Source organism: Hibiscus syriacus, unplaced genomic scaffold (assembly GCF_006381635.1).
Source record: "Hibiscus syriacus cultivar Baekdansim isolate YM2019G1 unplaced genomic scaffold, ASM638163v2 tig00006666_pilon, whole genome shotgun sequence".
In the NCBI taxonomy this organism is placed as follows: Eukaryota; Viridiplantae; Streptophyta; class Magnoliopsida; order Malvales; family Malvaceae; genus Hibiscus; species Hibiscus syriacus.
The window spans coordinates 184043-211885 of record NW_024062106.1 but is presented as its reverse complement, the minus strand read 5'-3'; the positions used below and the strand labels follow the sequence as shown (position 1 = coordinate 211885).

At 37.2% G+C, this 27843-nt stretch overlaps 2 protein-coding genes and 2 pseudogenes across 3 annotated transcripts; 3 read left to right on the top strand and 1 right to left on the bottom strand.

The window, feature by feature from the left end:
• Positions 1-5375: 5375 nt before the first annotated feature.
• Positions 5376-9057, top strand: LOC120200938 (annotated as a pseudogene).
• A 421-nt stretch (positions 9058-9478) lies between these two features.
• LOC120200957 (GTP cyclohydrolase 1-like) lies at positions 9479-25708 on the bottom strand. Of its 2 annotated transcripts, XM_039201663.1 has the most exons (3): positions 25676-25708; positions 11069-11270; positions 9479-10779 (listed from the first exon to the last, which is right to left on the bottom strand). In XM_039201663.1, the coding sequence occupies exons 2-3, from the start codon at positions 11253-11255 to the stop codon at positions 9581-9583; spliced, it is 1386 nt and encodes a 461-aa protein (XP_039057594.1). In that variant the 5' UTR covers positions 11256-11270; positions 25676-25708; the 3' UTR covers positions 9479-9580. The 2 variants fall into 2 exon arrangements, with proteins under 2 accessions (XP_039057594.1, XP_039057593.1); XM_039201662.1 differs by lacking the exon at positions 25676-25708 and having other exon boundaries at positions 11069-11340.
• Positions 15708-17155, top strand: LOC120200959 (ER lumen protein-retaining receptor erd-2.2-like). Its single transcript, XM_039201664.1, has 6 exons — positions 15708-16000; positions 16084-16283; positions 16357-16497; positions 16582-16662; positions 16773-16900; positions 16999-17155. The coding sequence occupies exons 1-6, from the start codon at positions 15799-15801 to the stop codon at positions 17036-17038; spliced, it is 792 nt and encodes a 263-aa protein (XP_039057595.1). The 5' UTR covers positions 15708-15798; the 3' UTR covers positions 17039-17155.
• The window catches only part of LOC120200958, a 31533-nt pseudogene continuing 22027 nt past the window's right edge, over positions 18338-27843 (top strand).

Sequence of the window (27843 nt, the reverse complement as noted above, 5' to 3'; positions counted from 1 at the left end):
ATTTGTCCTTCCTCCATCAATAGGCTGATCTGCTCCCCTCTTTGGCGGGGCTTATCTAAAGCCTAGAACACTCTTTTGCCAAGCTTAACCTGGTCAATTAGTAACAGAGGTTCGTGCAGCTTTTGGAATGATAATTGGGTTCCGGCTATAGGACCGTTACGCTACCACGCTCTCGACTCATCTTTGGTGTGCGATGATCTAATGGTTCAGACCATTGTTTCGTCTGATGGAACTCGGATATTCATTCTCTATCCTTGTTGATTACTCCTTTGGCGATATCCCACGTTCTCAATATCCGAGCCCCCATCTGAGCGATAGAGTCGATGTTCTAGTTTGGCATTGGACTGAAGACAACTCTTTCAAGGTGAGCTCTGCTTATGCGAAATTAATGGAGAATTGTTGGGAAGATTCTAACCCCACTTGGAAAGATATTTGGCATCTTCCAATTCCCCAACATCTGTTGCTTTTTCTTTGGCTCTCGGTTTAACAAAGACTCATGACAAATAGCAAGAGTGTTAGGTATGGCTCATAAATATACCAGTAAAGAGGACAGGAGATGGAGCGGAGTGAGCGAAGCAAACATCAACTGTCCTTACAAAGAAAGTCTCGTTGTGGGGTTACGAATTATGTGGGTTGGGGGTGCGGGGGCGCAACCCCCGTGGTACGGTACAGGGTTGATTTTGTAATTATGTACCAGGGTTTTCTATTATAAATAGATATGTAACCTAGACCTAAAATATGATTGAATAAAACTTCTAGCGCCGCCTAGGCACCGAGGACGTAAGCACATTTTCGAACCTCGTAAAATTCTCGTGTTCTTTTGTTTTCTTTACCCGTTTTCGTCAGCAATTGGTATCAGAGCTCAGGAGCAAAATTCGAATTCGCGAAATTCGATGGTCAGGGTAACTTCGGATTATGGCAAACGAGGGTGAAAGATCTATTGGCGCAGCAAGAGATCTTGAAGGCTTTGCGACCTTCAAAGCCGGCGTCGATGGATGAGGAAGATTGGGAAGAATTGCAGCAGCGAGCGGCAGGAACCATACGATTATGTTTGGCGGACGAGGTCATGTATCACGTCATGCATCTATCGTCTCCAGACGAAATTTGGAGGAAGTTGGAAAGTCAGTTTATGTCCAAATCCTTAACGACAAAACTGTATCTGAAGCAGCGGCTGTATGGGCTGAAGATGCAGGACGATCACGATTTGGCGCAACACGTGAATGTCTTCAATCAAATCGTTTCTGATCTGGCTCGGCTTGATGTGAAAATTGAGGATGCAGACAGAGCTATGATTCTGTTGTGTTCGTTGCCTCCCTCTTACGAACACATGGTGACTACTCTTACATATGGGAAAGAGACTATCAACGTTGAGGAGATTACTGCAGCCTTGTTGGCTCAAAACCAGCGGAAGCAGAATGCAGGGGAAAGCTCTCAAGCCGATAGCTTATATGTCAAGGGTAATCGAGATCGTGGACGGAAGCCAGAGAAGGCAGGGTCCGGGAAGTAGAATTTCAGATCAAAATCCAGGGATAAGAAGACGATTCACTGTTACAAGTGCAAGGAGGCGGGACATATGAAGCGAGACTGTCCGAAGTTGAAAAAGCAGACTGATGAGAAGCGTGATGGCTCATCCAAGTCTGTGAACGTGGTCGAGGATGATAATTCTGATTGCAGTGAGGGTGATATGCTTTCTATTTCAACGACACAATTGACGGATGTTTGGATTCTTGATTCTGGATGTTCTTATCACATCACGCCAAATAGGGAATAGTTTTTGACATATAGGCCAGTTAATTCTGGTTCGGTTTATTTGGGTGATGATCGATGTTGCAATATTGTTGGTATTGGTGATGTCAGAATTAAGATGCACGATGGCTCCGTTCGGACGTTGAGTGGTGTTCGACATATCCCAGACTTGAAGAAGAATTTGATTTCCTTGGGCACTTTGCACAAGAATGGTTTTATCCCTAAGGCTGACGAGGATAGGGAAACCATTCGGATTGTTAAAGGAGCATTGACTGTGATGAAAGGCAAGATGATTGCAGGGAATATCTACAGATTGTTAGGGAGTACCGTTGCAGGTGGAGTTCACTCTGTTGAGTCCTGTGATGATACGAAAAAATTGTGGCATATGCGCCTTGCTCATCTTAGTGAACGTGGTATGGCAGAATTACACAAGAGAAACTTGTTGCATGGTGTCAAAAGCTGTAAGCTCGATTTTTGCAAGTATTGTGTTCTTGGTAAACAGACTAAAGTCCATTTTAAGACTGCGAAGCACACAACTCAAGGGATTCTTGATTATGTGCATTCTGATGTATGTGGGCCTTCCACGACATCGTCTTTGGGTGGATCTAGGTACTATGTTACTTTTATTGATGATTTTTCACGGAAAGTTTGGGTGTATTTTTTGAAACAGGAATCTAAAGTTTTTGAGAAGTTCAAGCTGTGGAAAGCTGAGGTAGAAAACCAAACAGGACGAAAAATCAAGTGTTTGCGGTCTGACAATGGTATGGAGTACACAGATTCACAGTTCCTACAATTCTGTAAGGAGCATGGGATTCAGAGGCATTTTACAGTGCGCAAGACACCACAACAGAATGGTGTTGCGGAACGAATGAACAGGTCATTGAATGAAAGAGCCAGATGTTTGCGGTTGAATGCGGGGCTTCCCAAACACTTCTGGGCTGAGGCTGTTAACATGGCGTGTTACCTTAACAACATATCGCCAAGGGCATCGGTGGCTGGGAAAGTTGCAGAAGAGGTATGGACTGGACATGATGTTAGTTTTGATAACTTACGGATTTTTGGTTGTCCTGCTTATGTGCATGTACCTGCTGATGAGAGATCCAAACTTGATGCAAAATCGAAGGAGTGCATTTTTCTGGGTTACAAGAAAGGTGTCAAAGGATTCAAGTTCTGGGATCCAGTTGTGAAGAAAGTTGTGATTAGTAGAGATGTCGTTTTTGATGAACAGTCCATGTTGCAGCAGAAGCAAGACACGACAGTGGTGGATTTCGAGCAGTTTCCAGTTGAGAAACCAGAAACTTCTCAACCGACTTCTGGTGGTTCCACTACGGATGATTTGCAGAATTATAGTCTCGCCAGAGACAGGGTGAGACGGACGAATATAAAGCCTCCGAACAGATTGGGTTTTGAAGACTTGGTATCTTTTGCACTTATTGTTAGCAGTGATGATCCGGTTACTTTTCATGATGTCGTTACTAGTCAGGAAAACGACAAGTGGATGGCAGCCATGGTTGAGGAGATGGAGTCTTTGAATCACAATCGCACATGGGAGTTAGTTCCCCTTCCTGAGGGTAAGAAGCCGATTGGTTGCAAATGGGTGTATAAGAAGAAACCAGCAGTAACAGAAAAAGAGGGGGAGAAGTTCAAGGCTCGTTTGGTAGCGAAGGGTTTTTCACAGCAGAAAGGAGTTGATTATGATGAAATCTTTTCTCTTGTGGTCAGGCACACTTCAATCCGAGCAGTACTTGCATTGGTGGCTAGTTGGGATTTGCATTTAGAGCAGATGGATGTTAAAACTGCTTTTTTGCATGGTGATTTAGAGGAGCAGATCTACATGCGGCAACCTGAAGGTTTCACTCAACCTGGAAACGAGCATTTAGTTTGCAGATTGAAGAAATCTTGGTACGGGTTGAAACAGTCTCCGAGACAGTGGTATAAACGGTTTGACTCCTATATGATCAAGATTGGCTACAACCGATGTGAGTATGATTGTTGTGTCTATTTTAAGAGCCTTGATGATGGTTCTTTTATTTTTCTATTACTGTATGTTGATGATATGTTGATTGTTGCGAAGAACATGGATGATGTTATCGGTTTGAAAACTTTATTGAGTCAGGAATTTGATATGAAAGATTTAGGTACTGCAAAGAAAATTCTTGGAATGGAAATTTGCAGGGACAGAGACTCAAGGAAACTGCGGCTATCTCAACGGGGTTATGTTGAGAAAATGCTAGAAAGGTTTGCAATGAGCAGCGCGAAACCAGTTAGCACTCCATTGGCGAATCACTTTAAGCTCTCATCAGAACAGTGCCCTAAGACAGATAAGGAAGCTGAAGATATGGCAAAGGTTCCATATTCTAATGATGTTGGCTGCTTGATGTATGCGATGGTATGTACTCGTCCTGATTTAGCTCATGTTGTTAGTCAAGTTTGTAAGTACATGTCTAAACCTGGTAAGCAACATTGGGAAGCAGTCAAGTGGATCTTTCGGTACTTAAAGGGTACTGTGGGACATGGAATTATTTTTGGGAGTCAGCGGGATAATCCTTTGGTTGTAGGATATGTGGATTCAGACTATGCAGGTGACTTGGATAATAGAAGATCTACGATAAGGTATGTCTTTACTCTTGGTGGAGGGCCTATTTGTTGGAAGTCTACTGTTCAATCTGTTGTGGCTCTATCTACAACTGAAGCTGAGTATATGGCAGCGGCTGAAGCTGCAAAAAGAAGCTTTATGGCTTACTGGTTTAGTGAAGGAGTTGGGTGTTCAACAAGGTGGAGTTCAGTTGCTTTGTGATAATCAAAGTGCTATTCACTTGGCTAAGAATCAGGTGTATCGTGCTAGAACTAAACATATTGATGTAAGGTTCCACAAGATCAGAGAGTTGGTTGCATCTGGAGAGGTTTTGTTTCAGAAGGTACATACTGATGAGAATGCCGCTGATATGTTCACCAAGCCAGTTACGACAGACAAGTTCAAGCATTTCTTGGACTTGTTGAATGTTTCGAGTTGTTAAAGAAGCAAGGTAACCCAACCCACATTGAAGTTTCCAAGGGGCAGGATATTCGCCAAGGTGGAGATTTGTTAGGTATGGCTCATAAATATACCAGTAAAGAGGACAGGAGATGGAGCGGAGTGAGCGAAGAGAACATCAACTGTCCTTACAAAGAAAGTCTCGTTGTGGGGTTACGAATTATATGGGTTGGGGGTGCGGGGGCGCAACCCCCGTGGTACGGTACAGGGTTGATTTTGTAATTATGTACCAGGGTTTTCTATTATAAATAGAGATGTAACCTAGACCTAAAATATGATTGAATAAAACTTCTAGCGCCGCCTAGGCACCAAGGACGTAAGCACATTGCCGAACCTCGTAAAATTCTCATGTTCTTTTGTTTTCTTTACCCGTTTTCATCAACAAAGAGAGTTCGTAGGAATCTCTCTCATAATTCTAATTGTATCGCCTATAATGCTCCGCACGAAACAATCCTCCATGTCCTAAGGGGCTGCCCAGATGTTTTTCGCTTTTGGAATGGTATCCTCCCCACATCGAAGATCACAAATTTCTTCTCTTTGGATCTCATCCCATGGTTACTGTCTAACCTTGCCATTTCAACCACTACTCCTGGTTATGAAGTTCCTTGGTCCTCACTCTTTGCCTTCATTCTATGGCAGCTTTGAAAGTGCCAAAACGAGGAAACTTTTAGTGGTGAATCTTGACCTCTACAGGCTGTTTTCCAACATGCTTATAGCTGGGCGTGCTGCTTTGAAAACAAACCTCCAAAGCTGGATATGCTCACGGTTATATTGGCTGGCGAAGACCCTTTGAGGGATTATTTTGCTTGAATTGTGATGGTGGGGTTTCCTCTGGGAGCTCGATAGGCTCTGCCGGTGGCATTTTACGAGACTCCAATGGCACATGGATCATTGGATTTAGCAAGCATCTTGGTACCTCCTCTATTCTTCAATCCAAATTTTGGGGTATCTATGAGGGACTTCGTATGGCGTGGGATTGCCGTGTTACTAAATTGGAAATTCAGACCGATTGTGCTCAAACCGTGCGACTCATTGTCATTGATTCTGTGGATGCGTCGAACAGCCCCTTTTTCCTTAGTTCGAGCTATCGCTTTCTGGAGAAATAAAGCTTGGGAGACTGTATTCGCTGGGCACCTCGTTCTGGCAATTCTGTGGCCGACGCTCTTGCCAAATTGGCCCCTGTGAACTTAGCTGAAATTGCTTATTTTGACGCTGCTCCTGGGGACATTAGCAAGCTGGTCTTAGCCGACACCAGGGACAATCCTTTAGCCTTGTAATCTTCATTTCAATTCAAAAAAAAAATCTATTTGAGAAAATTTAACATCAATGTATATTCTCATAATATATATAAGAAATATTAGGTTAATACCAAAATAAGTGTTCAAACTATACCTAAAATCTCGAATAGTTGACTAAACTATTTTTTTACTCATCCAGGTGCCTAACGTTACAAACATTATCCATTTAGGTTCCCGGGTCGTCAACTGCGTTAATTTCCACCGTCAAGTAACACATGTCATAATCTGGTGATTTTAAAATTTATTTTTTAAAATATTATTATATTTAAAAAAAACTCTAATTTCTCTTAAATTATAAAATGCCCCCAAATATCTAAAATCCCAAAATCCTATCCTTATTCCGCCATCACCCCCCTTTCCGGCCACGACCACCGCCGCCGACGTAGTCCTTACCATCCTCCTAGTCATACGCCATCATAGTTGTCGTCGATTGACCGTCGAGGTCGAGTGGAGCTTCGTTGACGGCAAAGCGCGATGGTTGGCGTGGGTTTAGGGGTTGAAATGAAAATTTTCAAAGTTTTTGAGTTATTTCAAAGTTTTTATGTTTTTTTCTTTAAAAAAATATAATTTTATTTAAAAATTTTAAATAAAATTTTTAAAAGCACCATATTATGACATGTGTCATTTAATGGAGAAATTAACGTCATTGATGACTCCGACACCTAAATGGGTAATGTTTGTAACGTTAAGCACTTGAATGACTCAAAAAATAGTTTAGGCACATATTCAAGATTTTAGGTATAAATTGACACTTATTTTAGTATTAAACCTAAATATTATCACACTATGTTCAAACAAATAAAATCTTATATGGACATACATGACCGGATCGGATTGAATGTTGGGTTGTTGGGTCATATGGGTTGGCTTGTAACTGGGTTGGCTAAGGTGATTATAATTGTTTGGGCTTCATTTGGGCCAAATTTATAATCTGCAAAATGTAAATAAAATAATTAATAATAATAATAATTTTTAAGATCTGGACAAAAATGGGTGCATACAACCATAATGCCCTTTCATTCTTCCATCTTTGATAATAAGTCCTAGACACAAATTCTAAATTCAGTCCTTAAACTTTTCAATTTATTCAAATTTAACCGCTAAATTTTAAATCCTTATATTTTAGTCACTGACATGATGTTTTGAGTTTTACAAGAATATAAAAAATAATATTTTTGTGAACTTTCATGTAAATATTTTGGTTTTAATATTGAGAATTAAATTTGTTATAAAAGAAAATATATCTCAGGAATAATTTGATAAAATAAATATTTTTCTTATCTTGTTCAATCAAACATTATAATTTCATCTCTCTCTCAAACAAGTCAAACATACGTTAAGTAATATAATATTATGATAATCTCATATTCCGTGAACTAAACGATCCATAAAAATAATAAGGTTAGATGCTGAAAACAAACTTTATTAAAATAAGAATTAATCAAATGTCGTAAAGTTTCAATTCAAACACTTTGATGATCAACAATGGATATAATAGATAAGAATAATTCTTGTGGTGTTGGAGACTAGCTTATAAAGGAAAAGCAACACCAACCTGGAAGTGCCAAGTCGCCGTTTAATGTAATTGAAAAGAAATAGCCGCCAGACCGGGAAATATAGATATAATAAGATTAATAATTCTTTGTTTTAATAATTAGACGAGAAAAAGAAATGATAAGAATGCAAGTCCAGTTTCATTTGATAAATATATCATCCAAGCAATTCATAGAAAAACATTACTCTGACTGTAGACCGATAAAAATTCAACGCTTTATGTCGATCTGGATTTGAAAGAAAGATTTCAAACGTTTCATGTGTGGATCACTTTACTATAAATTCAAAATATTCAAACGTTTCCAGTGAGATCGAGATGTTGTGAATTTTGATTGTTTATTAAATATTTAGATTTTCTAAGTTCGAATGGAATCCGAATTTGAGTTGTGAATTTGATGTTTGTTGCAGCACGTTGAAGTTCCGATTCCCAGTCCAAAAAAGGATGAAGTGTTGATCAAAGTGGAGGCGGCTAGTATTAACCCAATCGACTGGAAAATACAAAATGGTATAGCCCGCCCATTTTTACCTCGCAAATTCCCCCACATTCCCGGTACGGATGCTGCCGGAGAAATCGTACAGGTTGGAGCCGGAGTCATCAATTTCAAAGTTGGGAATAAAATTGTTGCCACGCTTGGTGTAAGTACTCTTTCTTATTCATATTACTTGTTCAAATTTTGTTGGTTCAAGCCATACAAGTTTCACGATATGGATGCATTTTGCAATGGCAGAATGGAGGTGCACTTGCTGAATTTGCTGTGGCTCATTCGGGTTCGACAGTTCCAAGGCCTCCAGAGGTATCCGCCGCTGATGCCGCGGCTTTGCCAATTGCCGGCCTCGCAGCTCACCAGTCCTCACCAAGCTCGCCGGACTCAAACTTGATGGAAGCGGTCCCCAAGTGAACATCCTGATCACCGCTGCTTCAGGTGGTGTAGGTACATATGCGGTTCAACTGGCAAAGCTTGCAAATGCACACGTGACCGCCACCTGCGGGGCTCGTAACATGGATTTAGTCAGGAGCCTGGGGGCCGATGAGGTTCTCGACTACAAGACTCCCGAAGGCGCTGCTCTGAAGAGCCCTTCCGGTCGAAAGTATGACATAATCATCCACTGTACGGCCAACATTCCTTGGTCTACCTTCGAGGCTAACTTGACTTCAAAAGGAAAGGTAGTGGATACCACTCCTGGTTTTGGTACCCTGATGAGTGTTGCCATGAAAAAGATCACGTTCGCGAAGAAGAAACTGCTGCCATTGTTCACGGCGGTTAAGCAAGATAACCTCAATTATCTAGTTAAGTTAGCACAAGCAGGAAAGCTTAAGTCGGTAATCGATTCAACTCATCCTCTAAGCAAGGCTGAAGAGGCTTGGGCCAAGAGCATCGACGGTCACGCCACCGGCAAGATCATTGTGGAGCCCTAGATAATGAACCATTTGTATATTAACAGGTACTCAGTTTTCTGAACAATACAAGCGTTGGTGTGCCAGTATTTGTTTTCTTAAACTTTCTTGTATTTTGCATGTGAACAATGTTAGATGTAATGTTATTGAAAGTTTTTTTTAATAAGCTAAGGTGAATATAAATAGTATATGTCCTAAAGTACTTTCAATTATTTAACAATAAGCCGTTCAATTATCTTTGCGTGCTCAAACCATAAACTATTTGTTTAGTTATTAAAATGTATTGATGTATTGAACATCTCTAATTCTTAAAGAAGATAAAAACATATAACAGTAACTAACCACCAACAATTCAGATGTTAACTATAAAATATTTTATTTGAACTTAATTATGTAAAAATGCCTTCAATAATCAAAGCTGGATTTGGAACATAACGGGCACCAAGCAGGTTTCTTTTGTGTAATAAAATATAAAATTATACCACTTTTCGGCACTGCTGTATACTGGGAAAGCATGAACCGAGGCAAAGAATAACTCTGTAAAAAGAGTACCTATGATATTTGAGATGCAGTGCCGTCTGGAATGCTCTGTAAAAACATCGCCCTAGCAGCCGGATCGGTTGCAAATTGGCCGAGCACGGCGATGGTGGCTGTGTTACTGCCGAACATCTTGATCCCTCTAGAAATCATACAGGTGTGGTTAGCCTCCACGACGACCATGATATCCCCACCTAAGATTGACGAAAACGTTTCGGCTATTTGCCTGGTAAGTCTTTCTTGCACTTGGAGCTTGAAGCCATAAAAATGTATGATCGACTGCAAAAGGGACCTCCCGACATGATTGAATCCTTTAGGGCACAAGTATCCAATATGGACCATACCGTAAAATGGAAGCAGATGATGTTCGCATTGTGACCAGAATGACAGGTTCAACTCCGAATGCATATGTTTGTTGCTGCGCAAGCCGACTTCCCCGTTGGATTTAAGGAGAACGGTTATGCCACAAGTGAAGCCATTCAGCTTCATCTCCGACTTCGCATTCTTAAATTTCATCAACCACCTCACAAAATGGACAGGAGTTTCTGCAAGCTCTTTTCTTAATGGATCTTCACCCAAAGATCTGAGTATTGATGCTACCGCAGCAACCATATCAGGGTTGGCTGTTACAAGCTCGGACGAAATTTGAGCCATAGATGAAGAGTGTGAAGGGCACCAACTTTGTCTTATAGAGTCCCTGGTGAGAATTTTCTCCACAGTCACACCTCTGAATTTCAGAAGACCGAGAAAATCAACCCAAGCATCAGCGTTTTCATTTCCGAAAACCCCCGAACCCGAAGACACCAGCACTTTTACCCATCCTTGATGCTTCGAGTCGAGCAAGACTGATTCCACATTTGGGAAACGAATGTGCAAACACTCGAGTATCACAGCAACCCCTGCTGGCTTGATTCCATGGTGCAAAGCCGAACATATTTCATCTGCCAAACGCTGAGGGTCTTGCAGTCGTTTCGCAAAAACATCAGCTACTCTCGACAGTTTGCTTAATCCGACAACCCGCTGACCAGATGGCACATAACCTACATGACACTTAAGCTGAAACGGGAGCAAACACGTCTCACAATACGAAAACAGATCGAGATCTCGAACGATAACAAGCCCACCTACTCCTCCAGCATGACCAACCCCATCATGTAAACCCAGTTCAGGGAATAAAGCTCCCTCAACAATATCCTTTACCTTTTGCTTGTAACCTGAGGAAGGTCGGAGAAAAGCCTTGGATCAAAACTCAGCACAAAAACTTGAGATAAACATGAATATACATATAGTGAACAAACACAACCTTATATTTGAACATTAAAAGAACATGTAAAAACAACATATTATCTTGTATGGTAAGGTTAAAATGGAGCCTAAAACATACTTAATCAACAAAAGCCAAGAACCCCATATTTAATGCAGATCTCAGATAAATTGCTCTGAATCAATATACTAAAAAACTGGGATTTAGAAGAATGAATAAATAAATGGGAGAAAAAGCACCTTTGGTTCCTTCACGAAGTGCCTTTGCAACACGAAGGGGAGTTTTCATAAGACCTTCCCTGTTGACATCCTCACCCAAACCCTGCAATAGAACTTTCACAGAATCCTCAATAGCTATAGTTTCAGGCTCTTTCTCAAAACCATTCTCAATCTCAACGCATAAATGGCCCTCATCCAAAGAGCCCATTGACAAAACCACAAATGAAAGAAAACCACGCTCGAAAGAATAATGAAAACCCCAAGCCTTGATTCAATCCCTCAAAAAAATACACTACACAATCTAAAAGCTGGTGAAAACCCCAGATTTGGAATAGAAAGAGGTGAAATCCAAGGCTCCCAGATGCAAGGAATGTAAAAGAAAGATGTGAATAAAGACACAGGAAAATATAAGCTTTGAGGAAGGAGAGGGAGGGGGCGAACCGAGGGGAATGGGATGGATATGTAGGGTTGCCGTTGGCCTTTGAAATGTGTGGATCCTCTCCTACTCCGTCCTATATGTCTTACATAGGGATGACAATTTAGTATGAATTTCGACTCAATTTTATAGAGTTAGATTTATTTTAGAGAAAATTAGATTCATTAGGATGAGATCGGATCTTTTAAAGGATGAGGTATTTGAGTGAATTGTAAAAAAATTCCATTCGATTTGAAGATAATAATATAATTTTTTTTAAGAGTACTTTTTAATTAAATTATTATTTTGTCTCGAGTTATGTTAGGTTTGTATCCTAAATATTCGGATAGAGACTATTTTTTTAATAGGATTGAATCGGATAAAAAGTATACTCCCCCCCCCCCCATTAAAATTCTAACTTTTTAAAAGTCAATATTTTTAAACTTTGACTGTAATTATTTTAAATATTTTTTAAAAAATAAATTTTATAAAATATATATTTAAAAGCTATTGGATTGAAAGTTTTTAATATATATTTTTTCATATCATTTAAAAAATGTCATAATTTTTCTTAAATTATAAAAAAAACCCTAAATCCCTAACCCTCCGACATCATTTTTACCAGCCACGATCATTATCGTTGACGTCGTCCTTCTCATCTTCCAAGTCAGACGTCATCATCCTTGTCGTTGATTAACCGTAGGGATCGTGTGAGATCATGATTGTAAAGTCAAGGTTCGTCAAGGTACACACATTAATTAATCGTCGATTGGCTCATGTTATGGTGACTTTTCAATGAGTTATCGATGGTCTCGTGCAGTTGAAGGTAGGTGGAGGTTTGTTGATAGTAAAGGGTGGCGATCGCCGTAGGTTTAGGAGTTAAAATTATGATTTTTAAAGTTTTGGCCTCTTTTTTTAGTTTTTTTTAAATATAATATTTTTTTATAGATGTAGTATAATTTTTGAACCAGATTGAAAGATACATATTTTCAAATAAAATCATATTCATAAAAACTCAATCCTAATGCGATCAATTGTCATCCCATAACTTGCATAATATATATTTATATATAGATATATATAGTTTATTATTAATATTGTTTTTTAATAAAAAAATAACAGCTTTGTAAAAGCAAAAATATTACGCGGGAGAGAAAAACGTTGAAGTAATAGATATTTCAATTCAGACCCAAATTCAAAAGCAATTTGCAAGTGGAGCTTCTGTTATCTTTAAAGAGCCCTTTGCCTTCGAGAAAAAAGAGGACACCAATGGCGGCGGCCTAACGAACAAAGGGGAAAGGGAAACAGTTTTGGTTGCTCATCCATTACTACTAATATTATATAGATGAAATCTTTAAAAAATTGTAAATATTTGGATGTTGTTTTTGTATATTGACACTGAAATTCAGATAATATGTTAATAATTAAACATTTATGTTTTGATTTTTTTTTTTAATTTTCATGGATTTATCTATATTCTATATCTAATTTTACTAAATAAATCTCTCAACGGGATTTTTTGCATATACAATACCTTAAACTCGAGCTTGCTCAAGTAATACTAAATTGCTTATCATTTTAATCAATCCTGTTAGTATTAGACACATATTTATATACGTAGCGTAATCTTAAAAAATATTATAGTTGAATCTATTAAGCGACCTCAATACTTAAAGAGAATATTATTTTTATTCAAGATCGTGGGTTCAAGCAACTGTGTCAGAAGACTCAACTAGAATATATAAATAGTTAGATAATTATTTTGTAAATTTTAATAATCGAGAGACTCGATAAAATAACAACTTATAATTTTAAAAATCATATTTTATTTTTTAATAATTAAAAGACATTTAATGAAGCAACATTCTATAATTAATGATCATTTATATACTTTATCATAATTTCAATGTATATACATTAAGATATAACGAGAGGAGAAAACTTGATTATATCTCCTTTGTCAAAAAACCCTAGTCATATCTCGTTGAAACCTAGGGTAAAATATATAAATGATTCTTTTAACTATAATTTTTTTTATTAAAAAAATAATATTTTGATTACAGAAAATTGTTTTGTTAATTCCATTTACTATTAGAAATTACAAAATAATCATGCGACTAACAATTATATTCTAAATTCATCATTTTTGCTAAAAATTTTAAGGACAGTCTGAGTTGTACGTTAACGTACTGGTTAAGATATGAGAAAAATATGTTCTCATAATCTCAAGACTATCATATCTTATGCATCATGTTAACGTCCAACTTATATAATTGTTATTTTTTTAACAAAAAATGATGAGTTTGAAACATAATAAATAATTGAATGATCAATTTGTAACTTTTAATAGTCAATGGACTCAACAAAATAACTCCTTATAATCAAAAGACTATTTTATAACTTTTAATAGTCAATAAACTCAATAAAATAATATCTTATAGTTGGGGTCATTCATATATTTTACTGTAAAATAAAAAAAAGAAATCATTTAATAGACGAGTTCCTTCGAGAGGTAAATTTTAAAGTTGAGTAAATTACAAATTTGATAATCGTATAATTTAGTATATATTATTTTACTCATTATACTTTAAATCTTTTTAATTTTCTCACTAAATTTAACACATTGAGATTTGTTTGGTCATCCAATCATTTCCTCACTAACGAAAATATAAATAGGCTTCTATATAGATGCAAAACGACGTCGTTTTGATAAAAAAAATTAAAACGATGTCATTTTAACACCGGTTAACTAATTAACGACAAAATGACTCAAAAACTCAATGTCTTAAATTAAGTGAAGAAATTAAAAACTTTTAAAGTCTAACAAATAAAATATGAGAGTAAAACTTATTATAAGGAAAGGAGAGATAGGTAAAGTAAATGTGTGGGTCAAAAAAATGATGGAGGGACCAAAGATAAGATCTGTTCTATTGAATAAATCTGAAATTGGTAGGATAGTCGGTGTGGGACAACGATATCTCTCTCTCACCAACCCACCAAACCCCAAACACAGAGCCGCCCTCAACGTCAATCCAGGTTTATATTTGTAAATTATTTAAGTTCCATTCAATCATTTTTAGGTCAAATATAAATTATTAAATAAGTCATATTTAAATATATTAATATTTTATTTTAAATAATTTATAAATATGTTGATAAATATAAGATAATTAAAATAATAAAGAAATGAAAAAAAGGCATATGAGCGAAAAAGGTAGTTAAAGATGAGGAAGAAGCTTTTTTTTACCTTTTTTTTTAATAAATAATTTTTTTTTTACCTTTTGTCTATCATAAGGGTTTAATTTTAACTAACTTTTGTATATTTGTATATTTGTATTATTAAGTACAAAGTGATGATTTTATATACAAATTAATATAATTCATTGATTTTTATTGTCAGTTAATAGATTTAGTTTTGACATATCTTTTGAATTTATCAAAAGTTTTGTGAAAAGGTTTATGACCGGTAGGAAAGAATTTTAACCTCAACGAATGAAAAAGTTATCAATGAAGAAAGAATATTTTTAAAGATTTTAATATGTAAAGACTGATATTATAGAGAGGATAAGAAGATACTACAATAATGTCTATTCGAACTTTTATTATAAAAAACTCTTAATCAATTAACAATAAGCGTATAAATCCCTAGTATACACAACGTTTAAATCTAAAACCTTAAATAATAATAATAAATCACTTAATTATTAATATCGTTTAACAAATCCATGACATAAATATTAGGAGGGAACGAAAGTTTCAAATGTTGAATAAAGGTGTTTCATATGGCTGATAATGTGTACGTGAATGTTATTGAAGAATCAGATTTTAGGAATTAAGATTTGGAACTTTGAATTTGTTTTGGGCTCGATGGATTCGGACTTCTAATTTAATGGATTTGAGTATTGAGTGATAGGAAACAGAGCAAATAGATTTTAGTTATCCATTTATGAAACCTAACAAAACACTGTTAACTAAAAAAGACAATATATTGACCAGTAAAAAAAAAACCTACAAGGAAACTCATTTAATATCTCGACATAAATAGCAAAGTATCTATCTGGAATTCACAAAACCAACTGCTACCAAATCAGCACCAGCCAAATCAGGCAATCGCACCAATTTCGCGATTCAGTCAATCTCCATGCCTTAAAAGGAATCCACGTCCTTAAATGCCACTGCCACACCCTCCTGCATGCCCTCTTCGTGTCTTCACCAAAATTCTCTCTTTCTCACACTGCCTTTAGCCCACCATTTTCAGAGCACCGCCTTTTAGCCCTGGAAATTATAATCAACTTTTCTCTTCGAGAATGGGAGCAAGAGAGATTCAAAATCGGCGATGAAGGACGCGCTTCAATGGATATGGAAGCAACCGGCGATGGTGAAGATCTTGCTTGCAGTGGTGGCGTTGGTGTTATCTTTCGCGGTATTGAAGCTCACGGTGAAAAATCATAATCACTTCTTTGTTGCCTCCGAGTTCATCCATGTGGCTGGGATTGTTGCTTTGATTTACAAGCTTACCACCAAGAAGACATGTTCTGGTATTTACATATAACACTCATCCACGTATGTATGTATGTATGTGATGTGATTTAGTGAAGTAGTCAAGTGTTTTGTTGTTAAGGGCTTTCGTTGAAGACTCAACAACTCACAGCCATGTTTTTAGCGGCAAGAATAGTGTGCAGCTTCATGTTGGAAGGTGACATCCATACATTGCTGGATCTCGCCACATTTGTTTTCACCGCATGGGTTATGTACATGATTCGATTCAAGTTGAAGTCCTCCTACATCAAGGAGCTTGATAATTTCCCCATCTACTATTTGGTAATCGCAAACTTCACCCATTTTTCCCCTTTTTTTGAGCTTGATCATAATATTTTGTCGTGCACAATTACAGTTGGTGCCATGTGCCGTACTTGCCGTGTTAATCCACCCATTTGGTACATCCACATACATCAGTCAAGTTCTCTGGGCCTTTTGTGTTTATCTGGAATCAGTTTCAGTGGTGCCACAGCTTCGTATGATGAAGAATGCAAAGGTTTCATCATCCATTATTATTTATCATAAACATCAGATATACGAGAAATGATGAATTTGCTGATATTTTATTCGAATTTTTCAGATGATCGAACCATTCACGGCCCATTATGTATTTGCACTTGGTGTCGCCAGATTCCTCTCCTGCGCTCATTGGATCGTCCAGGTTAATTTCATAATCTCTACATAATGTATACTTGAGATAGAATTAATTAAATCGTTAGACATGATTAAAACGCATTAATGTGAACGGATCCTGTATATTGTACATGTAAGGTTTATGAGACAGGAGGGAGTTATCTGTTCTTGCTTGGATATGGTTATCTGTGGTTCCCGATGGTTATCCTTGCTGAAATTGTTCAAACATTCATCTTGGTTGACTTTTGTTATTATTATATTAAGAGGTCAGCCATTTTCTCTTTTATCTCTCTCCCTATGTCCACAATATACGATAAAATAGTGTACCAAATAATAATTCTATATGTTAATATTTTTGTGGCAGCTTTATGCAGGGCCAACTAGTAATGAGGATGCCAGTTTAGAGATTTTTATGAAATTAATGTTAGGCAAGTTCATCTGTTTTGAAGTTTGATTCGAAAAGCTATAACATGCCTTTTTGCGGTACAATTTTCTGGAATCTCTTTGGAAGTGATTTTGATTGTCCGGGTCAGTTGGTTTCTAGTTGAATCTGTGGAACCGTTTAATTCAATTTAACATTATCTTTGGGTATTTGGATCATCAACCATGATATAGATACACATTAAAATCAAAACGTTTTAGAAATCTTTGGGTAAATTTCATTTTTGGTATTTGTATTTTTTTCGATCATTATAATTTCAACCTCTATGGTTCTGTTTTTCTCTAGTCTTATCCTAGACTTTTCGCTTTTGGTTGATCTGTTCCATCGTTATTATTATTATTATTATTATTTTGATTTATTGTTCCATCGTTATCACCTGCAATCCATCACCCATTTGCTCCAGGAAAGCTAGTGATTTCTCTACTTTCACCACGTGTCCTCCATGCGTCTCTACCTTCAAGTTCCAAACTTTGGGCCACACTGGGTCCGGCCTATCCCGCGTATCGCCGCATACCTCATCCCTCGTCCCTTTTACTGTCGCCACGTGATCTTTTCTTATCCAAACAGCTCCACCACGTCAGTACACCCCTCGAAAAAGCAACTTGACCCTGAATAATCTGATCCAGCTGTGATACCACCCACGCGTCGCGGTCGCAATAGCCAACAAGGGCCATACCCTCACGACATCCTACACGTTTCGTATCTAAGGATCCGCCACGTTTAACGTAATGAATAATTGAATGCTTGAATAGAACGGTTGAGATCTGCGACAACGTGCCCGTATAATGGCAGAAGTATTCAGAAAGTTCCTACGCTACCATTGTTGTTCCTGACCAGCTCTTCATGCATGCATCCAAGCCACGTGTCATTCTCTCACTATCCTTAATTCCAAAATTGATTTCTTAGCGATTTGCACAACAAAGTAGAATGTTAAGAAACATTTCTTTGTACGTATATATATTTTAAACACGTTTTACGTCAAATATGAGCTAAAATTAAAGATTGATTAAGGATCTGATTGATAGAACATCAACTTTTTAAGAATTTAATTAAAATAGTTTTAAATTCCAATCCTGCCACATATGTCCAAAAACACTCTTACGTGTAAACATCTCCCCTTTAACCATCTCGACACGAAGCCTTCCGGGCCTTCCCTACTATCTATTCTCCCCTTCCCTTTTATCTCCCCTGAAAATCTAAATTCAAAAGAGGGAAGCAATATAAACGCAAATACCCGTACAAAATGAGTACATTTTCATTGTTTGTTCTCATAATATTTGGATTCTTCGTTTGTAGCATGAGGTTTTAGGAAGAAGCGTTTTTTTTTTTAGCAATTTGAAATGGAAAACAACTGTGGGATAATGGGGTTGAGAGAAGATGAAATCGAGCTAGACCTGGGATGATCAATCGAAGGAAGCTTTGGAAAAGCCAAAAAATTAAAGCCCATCAAGAACGAATCAAAATCCAACGATAATTCCGTTGCAGATCTCGGAGAAACCGTTGTTTATGATCCCCAAACAAAGTGTGTGGTTGAAGCTTGGAGGCGATGTTGAGAAAGCAAAGTAAAGAAGAACATCAAGAATCTTATTTTATTCCTCGTTTACAAAGCACTACACTGTATTTATATAGTTCATAGTAACAGAATAGCCAAGGTTGTTAAGCCTAACAATTAAATATGCTGAGTTGACATCTTCCAGAATATGCTCAACATCCTCCCTGCTGTTTCAACTCTTCAACATCCTCCCTGCTGCTTCAACTCTTCAGTGCGAGCACGTTCAACAATATTCTTCTTGCTACATCAATTTTTCAAATGGTAATACTCCCAGTTTTTGTCGAAACGTATCAAAATGATCTTTTGTTAACGTTTTAGTTAATCCATTAGCAACCAGATGTTCAGTAGGCACATAATTAACCTTCAACTTCCATGTTGTTACTTTTTCCCTAACGAAATGAACATCAAGTTCAATATACTTAGTCTTCGAATGATACACATGATTTTCACTCATTGCAATTGCACTTGAATTATCACACCAAATAACTGGTGAAGCTTGCACTCAAACTCCCATATCTGCTATTAATGCGTCCAACCAAGTTACAACAGATGTAATATCTGCTAAGCTTCGATACTCGGCTTCAGTAGTAGACCTGCAAACATTCTTTTGTTTTCTTGAACTCCACATAACTAAATTACCTCCTAGATACACACAACACCCGGATATTGAACGCTGGTCATCTACACTACCTCCCCAATCAACATCTGCAAATGCTGTAAGTTGAAAATGCTCATCACTCGGAGAAAACACCAGCCCATAGTCAAGGGTCCCTCGAAGGTAACGTAGAACCTGTTTTGCTGCAACAAAAAGTTGTTCCCAGGGTGTTTGCATGAATTGAGCCAACTTGTTCACACTAAATTCAATATTTGACCTCGTATGACAAGCATACAAGAGTGATTCCACCAGGCTTCGATACTCTTTTGCATCATTCAACTCATCACCTGACTCTTTGAAGAGCTTAAGTGAAGAGATCATAGGTGTGGGCGGTGAGGCAGATATATCCATTAGTGCCTTGGTTAACAACTCCATGATGTATTTCTTTTGGCTAAGAAAAATAGCACCACCTGCACGCTTAACCTCAATACCAAGAAAAAAATTCAACTGACCAAGATCTTTTAAGAAAAACTTCTTGCTTAGCAAAACAACTACATTCTCAACCTCATCCTTCGAGCAGCCAGTGATGATTATATCATCGACATAAACCATAATATACATTACTCGTCATTTTTCTTGCTTAATGAAGAGTGAGATGTTAGTCTGTGTACTCTTGAAACAAATGCTAATCACATAACTTCTCAACTTAGCAAACCAGTTTCGCGGGGCTTGTCGAAGCCTATACAAAGCCTTTTGTAATTTGCATACCAATCGAGAGCCATCTGGTGCTTCCTTCTAAAAATCTTGAGGTTGTTGCATGAATACGTCCTCATGAAGATCACCATTTAAAAAGGCATTGTTCACATCCACTTACCTCGGCTCCCATTTATTCTGAACTGCAAGTGCTAACATGACATTAATATTAGAGGATTTGACTACCAGGCTGAAATTTTCTTGAAAATCATGTGTAGGGACTTGTGTGAATCCCTTGGCCACAAGCCTTGCCTTATACCTCTGCACAGTTCCATCAACATTCCTCTTTATTCGAAAGATCCACTTGTATCCCAATATTGATCTCCCATTTGGTAAACTGACAAGTGACAATGTGTTGATCTCCCAATTTTGATTTTATAATATTTTATTAAACCCTAGAGACTTTTTTTTCTCTGGTTTTTGGGTGAATTTTCTCTTGTGAATCGTCTGTCGGAGCTAGCCTACAGGATAATCACTATTATGTCTGTCGTCAAGACTGTAATGCCTCGTATATCAAGATTTGTTCCTTTTCAGCTTTTATAGGAATCATGGAATAGAGTTTTGGTTTGAATATTCCACATTTGCTCCTGGTCATCATATGATGTCCAGTAACAGGATCAACCACTGACTGCACTTCATCACAAGTATTCTGCATCACACCTTGTGACTCACTTTGAGCCAAACTAGCACCATTAGGTAACTGATTTGTAGTGTCTTCTTTGAATGCATTCGAGTGCTCCATACTTCCCCCAACTGAATTCATAACAGGGCTAGTACTAGACATTTGTTGTCCTCTATCTTGAGACATCGTGTTAGGTTCCATATGCAAGATAGATGATCGTTCTTGATTTTCGTGTAACACACCCATTCTCATACAAACCCTTCTTACACCATCAACCACTGACAGCTATATAGACGACTTTGTAGGGTTTTGTCCATTGTTTTTAATAACAACATCTTGTTTACCTGTAAAAGAAAAAAATGTTCATAAAAAATAACATTCCTCGAGATGTAAATTCTCCCATCAGAAGCCATGCACTGATATCCCTTGTGTTGTGAGCTATATCAAAGAAAGGTGCACGATTGTGACCTATAACTGAGTTTATGACTTTGATAAAGACGAAGATGAGGAAAACACCTACACCCAAATACTTTTAAAAACTCATGATCTGGTAATTTGTTGTACAACACTTCAAAATGTGATTTTTCTTGCAAAACATGTGTGGAAAGACGATTGATTAGATAAACTGCAGTGCTATCTGCATAAGACCAAAACCTAAATCGTAAGGATGCTTGAGCTATCAAAACAAGGGTCGATTCAATAATGTGGTGGTGTTTCCTCTCAACTACTTCATTCTGTTATGAAGTATGTGGGTAAGACAATCGATGATGAACACCTAGCTTTGTTAATAAAGGAGATATAGAACGATACTCACCCCTAGTCCGTTTGTACTTCTTTAATCATAACACTAAACTGAGTTTTGACCATTTCATAAAACAACTGATAAGCTTATAAAGCCTGGTCCTTTGTTTTCAATAAATACACCCAACAATATCTCGTGTAAGCATCAACAAACGAGACATAATAATAAAAACTATTTGAAGCAATATGAGAATGCCCCTATAAGTTTGAGAAAACAAGTTGGAAGAGATTAGTATAAACCATAGAGGATTCATTGAAAGGAATCTTATGGATTTTTCCCATTTTACATGAAACACACATATCATCATTCACTGTATTTGCAGTAGTAGGAAAAATAATGCCAACATTTTTACAAGCTTTTACAAGTGAAGCATGAGTAGGATGCTCAAGTCTCATGTGCCACAAGACATAAGAATTTTTCATATCAGCTGAAACTTTATTAACTACATTTATTTCTAAATTATTTGCACCATTATGCTGATCATTCACTGTGGCATCAATTTGATACAATCCGCCACCTAGGGATGGCAAACAGGTACAATTTCGTGGATTCTACACCGTACCCGCTCGAATTGGGGCGGGGATGGGTATAACTTTAGTGGGTACTGGGCGACTGTGGATTTAGATAGTGATACTGATAGGGGAAGCGGTGGCGGGTTAATGAACGTTGCTCTTGTTGAAGAATAAAACCTAGAAAGCTCTAGACTCGATGAAGAATAATGGGGAATGAATAGGGGAAGGTGGTGGCAGCAGCAAGTAGGGTTCTTAGAGTTTCTTTTAGGTGCTGGAAACAAGGTAAGAAACAAGATTAAAACAAGATAAAGAAAAGATAAAATGAATTGCAAATAAAATAAGATAACCAAGAAATCAAAAGATCTCCCTTATGAAGGTGAACGGTAAAGATGATTGATGGCGTGGATGGATATGTGGAAAATCGATGGATAATGTCCTATCGAGCCCTCATAGTCGCGATGAAAAGGCAAACACAATAATATGGCTCTAACCAACCCTCCTAGTCACGATGAAAAGGCAAATTGGAGTGTGAAGATTAATCTCCCTCACAAGAACTTGAAAGAACTCAAGGAGAATAAGCTTCGAAGGCACAAGACAATCAACACTTGCAAAAACAAACTCTCGTTGTATTATTAATCAAAGAAATCTTGATTACAAAGTTGAATGAAGCCTCCTTTATATAGGGGCTGAGTTCTAAAGGTCCTAAATAACTAAAGAATAAAATAATAATAAACTAATCATGTCTTAACTCTATTTCCTAATAAAATAATAATAACTAAAAATATTATTTTAAACCAACCTTAATTCCTAATAAAATAATAAATCTGATCTTAAAAGATAATTCATCATCCTATATTAAATTATATCACAAATAATCAATATAAATATTGAAAATTCGTATTTATTTACAAAATCTCGTATTAATTCCGTATAGGATTTCCTGCACCGTCTTCAGTAAAATGACCATATATTGAGTTCCCAATATTGGATTGATGCGATTCAAGAACCGTTGGAAAGATAAGAGACAGACGATTGTATCTTCAGGAGACATATTGACTAAATAAGATCAGGATACCATTCAAAAAGTCATCACAAGTCTGCCGCTGTTCTAGTCTTCTTTTCCAAGGCTTGGACGAGTGGATCATTTGGAAGAGTTATTACTTCTTCCTTTTATGTGAGCCTTGTGATGCATGTATCATCCTTACTTTCTTCAAAAAGATTCATCCTCGAATCTGAAACATTAAAGGGAGCAATATTAGAATTGTTTAATGATTCATTCACATTAGGCTTACTGAATAGATATGCTTTGAATCTTCGAGACTTTGTTCTTCTAATAGGTTCGAGTAGAAACATTAGTCCAAAGAAGTATGTATTATGGACTCTGTTGCATGTATCATTCCCCCACTCCTCAAAAGGATTCGTCCTCGAATCTGAAAATCCAAAAAGAAAAAGAATTAGATGTGTTGGAAGAAAAACTTGTGAAACATTTACCAGGATCAATGTGATGTGTCCTTATGCGTTTTAGTCGAGGTTTCTTCTTTGTAGGAACTGATTTCGTATAGTCTTGAAATCCTCTTTTGCATACAAGTCTTGTAATCTGATGTTTAGGTTGAAATTCAACATGGTGCCGACCACTGTTGGTTTTCTGTGTGATTGCTTCAGATAATTTCTCCATGGTTGTATTCGTGTGTGGCGAGAATGAGTGATTAAAAAACATATCAACTGGTTTGTTAAAGTAATCCCTTAAGTCTCTTAAGTGTGGTTCATGAATTAAGAATTCTCTAGAGGAGATTTTTGGACTGTAGAACCTATTTAGTTGGCAAGGAAACTCATATACAAGATAAAACTCATTAGAAGCACTTTTAAAAGTATGGGTAGAAATATCAGAAATGTCCGAGTTATTGTGATATACATCTTTGATATGTTCAATTCTCGGAATAGTAGTATACGTTTGATAGGTAAGAGTATACCTTCGTGGTAGTGCATCGTCTACTGTTTTTTGTTTACCTCGGTCTGTTATGTACTTAAAGGAGTTATGTTTAGTATGGATGACAACTTCACGAGCTTTACCTTGTAAAAAGGAAAAGAAGTACGTTACAATGTCATTAAAAATGAATAATAAAATACTTACCTTTGGACTCCCATAAATCGTGACTCTTCATTGATATGACATAGTGATTAGGGCTTTCAGGTGGTAACCCGTTAGGAGGGTCACCTAGTACTATTCGACAACTATTGGCGATAGAAGATGGTGTGGGACAGTCTCGTGTTGCTTTTACTTTCTCATCATTTACATGGATTCCCTGTGTACGAACTATAAAGCATGTGGAGTTGTTCAAGTCATGTTTCATCGTTAAGATGGCGTCACGACTAAGGCTTTCCTGGATGTAGCCTTTTTGTAACAAATCCAACTCTTTGGTTTCTTCGAGATTGTATGTTTGACGAGGTATGATGAAACCTTGAATTAGATTAGTTTGGTGTTGTTTTCCTCTTTTTAGTGGTAGCTTGTTAGGTAGATCACCTAACACTTCTTGAAAATCCTATAAAAGAGATGAAAACACACTAGACAAATCCTTGTTAATGTTAGAAATCGAAACAATTGATTCCCTAAAGTAAACAAGGATGTAAGGTTGTTTGTAAAGAGGGTTCTCTCTCAATTCTTTTGTGCTCACACATAGATTTTGAGTCACTCTTTTCTTCTCACATTTATGTTCACTCACCTCTCATGGGTCATTATTCTTTTGGCTTTTATAACTAGTGACCTCTTTTGCTTTTGCCTCTTTCTCTACTTTTTATTTTTTTGCTTTCCCTACCTCCTCACAAATTATCATTTGATCTTTAGGGACTGGAAGTATGTCATTCTTTACTGGTCGTTCTTTCTCCTTGTCAGGTTTGTCATCTCTTGGATTTTTTAGAGAATATGAAGTAGAAAATGAGGAAGGATTTAAAGGATTACCTTGGTAATAGGATGAAGTACCTTGGTAATGTTCACTGAATCGAGATCTCCTTTGGATTTGTGCTTCGATTGTCATTGTTTTCTTTAGTGTATCTTCAAGGTTTTCGTACTCTTGTAGATCAAGAAGATTAATGATGTTTGAGTTTAAGCCGACGACGAATCTTGACACGGTGACCTCTTCTTTTTCGGTTATGTTAGCTCTATTGAGTAAGGACTGCATCTCCTTATAGTACTCTTCAACTAAACTTCTACCTTGTCGAAGTTGTTGTAGTCATAGTTTAACTTCTCGTGTATAATGTGTCGGTAGGAATCGTTTTGTCATGGTTTGTTTGAGGTCGATCCAAGAAGTGATTGTTGGAATTTGGAAGTTCTGGATCTTTTTCCTTGTTTGCATCCACCAAGTTTGAGCATATCCTTCGAATTGCATGGTGATGAGGTGAACTTGTTTAGCTTGGGGACAATCATGGTATGCAAACATGAGATCAACTTTTCCTTCCCATTCGATGTACCTATCTGGATCATTGTCTCCTTTGAAAGATGAGATCGTGAACTTTGGTTTTGCAAAGAGTTCGGGTGCTTGGAAACGTGGTTGTTCTCGCCCGGGTACCAAAAGTTCAGCATTGTTTGGTTTTGGATTCTGGTTTGGTAGATCCAGTTATGGTTTTTGTCGTTCTCTCACAATTTCATCAAATCTTTCAACTTGAGTCATGAGTCGGGCAAGTGCGGCTAAGATAGCCGGAAGTGTCTTGCTGTTATTGTCGCCCATCCTGAAATCATAACACTCAAAAGAAAATTTTAAAGTAAAATAAAAAAAAAGAAAGAAAATTCAACAAAGCAAGAAACCTCACAAGTCACTCCAAAAAGTAACACAACGAGAGGCAAGTAAGCCGATCTTGTACTCTTTAAAACTCACTTTACCAAGTAGTCTTCCACAGTTCGTATCGGAGTTTGATTACTAGCAAAGGCAATAAGAAAACCTAAAAGTTCTAAGAGGCCAAACAAGGGTTAGACTCCAAGAGAACGAGAATGCAAGGAAGGAAGAAGTATGCAAACTCTTTAATCCTACTAACACAAGAAATATAATATGTTAGATAATTCAAAAGAACAATAAAAAGGGAAAACAAAAGAACCTAAAGCACTAAGAGTCAAAGAAAAAAAAAACAAACCAGAAAACCTAGAAAACGCTGGATCAACTTGAGCAACATTTTTTAGGGGGTTACCGGTGTTCAATAATTTTGGAAAAATTCTTAAAAGTATTTCGATGCATCAAGAAACCACCTATAAAATTTCAGAACCAAATACCTTCAGTAGTATCCAATAGACTCTATTGAACGGTGAGTCCTCAAACAACCTATTTTTCGTGATCGCTTTGTTTGAAGGTGTTCTTGATCTCCAAAAATTCTGATTTTTTGTGTGAATAATCTTGAATATATGGAGTTGCAATCTGGAAATTTTTACCACGAAATTACTCCTATATAATTTTCAAGAAATTCAACAAGATTCTAGACTGAATCTGCCGATGAAGCTTGAATGACTCACCATCAGTTATAACTTTAATGTTTAAACCTCCTAAGGCATTCTCAACCATCTTTATTATCTCTCGAATTCCCTTGAAACATATGCCATTTTGTTAATGGTGATGTTTTATTAATGAATATGAAATATATGATTATGAATGAATAAAATGTGATGCAAAATTTAAATTTAAATACATTGCAAAAAAAATGCATATGCAAAATGCAGGGTGTTGATCCTGGAACGACTCCTTAGAACAACTCTTTATATTAGAACGACGTTCAATTACAAGGTTGAAACATATCATAAATAAATATGCAACATCTCTCATATTTGTTGTACATGTGCTAGCAACTCCACAATCTTCTGGTTTTCTTCAGCCTCGGGATCCAATTCTTCACTTACATCAGCAGCTTCGTCAAATAGATTGACCAAATATTGAGATATTCCTTGAGCATGTCTTAGGTAACAAGCAATAAGGTCATCTCTTTGCTTAACTCTTGCCTGAGCTTGCTCCCATCGAAACGCCACTGTATAGCCTCCTCATAAAAAACTATCGATAACTCACTTGTTTGCCTCTGAAAATCCTGAACCGTAGTCTCAAGTTTACCCACTTGTTTCTTCAAACTTTCAACCTCCCCATGGCTCGAGCTACCTTCCCTGCTTCGGAATCATCGTGATACAACCTCTAAACTTGAAATCTTCCCCTTCAACTTCTCATTCTGGGATTGACTCTCTTGTAACCGCTGCTCTAAAGAACTCTTTTCTTTCGATAAAATCTTAACTTGGTGTCTGCTTTGCTTGAGCTCTTCTTAACTCTCTCTGGCTACTCTCTTGAGTCTCGCCACTTCTTGCCTCCATTCAACAGATGACTTACTCGAGCTAGAAGTTGTCCGAGCTTTTATCATTCGCTGATAAGTTGGCTGAAGATCGTCAAAGTCTAATCGAAGTTGCTTCTCCACTCTTTCAATTCGATCTGCTTTACTCTTCTGAATGTCAATCTCTAATCCCTTTTGATACACTTCATCTTTTAGCTTATGCAAAGTCATTCTCCATTGTCTCTGTTCTGCTTTGAAATCGCGCTTAGCTAACTCTAATAGAGATGACACCATTCTCAACTGTTCTTCCACAAGCTGAATGTTTTCAGGATTCACCATCGAGATGTTGTCATTTACTCGACCGCTTCTCCACTGCTTGTACTCTTGAGAAAACTCGAGATCATAGGTGAACAGATTCACACGATGAGTTTGCTTCCAGGCCTCAACAACCCCTTTAAGTTTACCCTTATAATGATCTCCTTTGAATACAAAATCCGACCCGACCAAGTCCCATATGGTTGGAATGAACTTCCTTGACCCATACTGTCTAGAAACTAGTAGCGGTGCATACCCAACAGAACCCCATATACCTGGCAAAGGAACCCAATCTCACTCTCCACATCTGTAAAGTATATCCAAAGA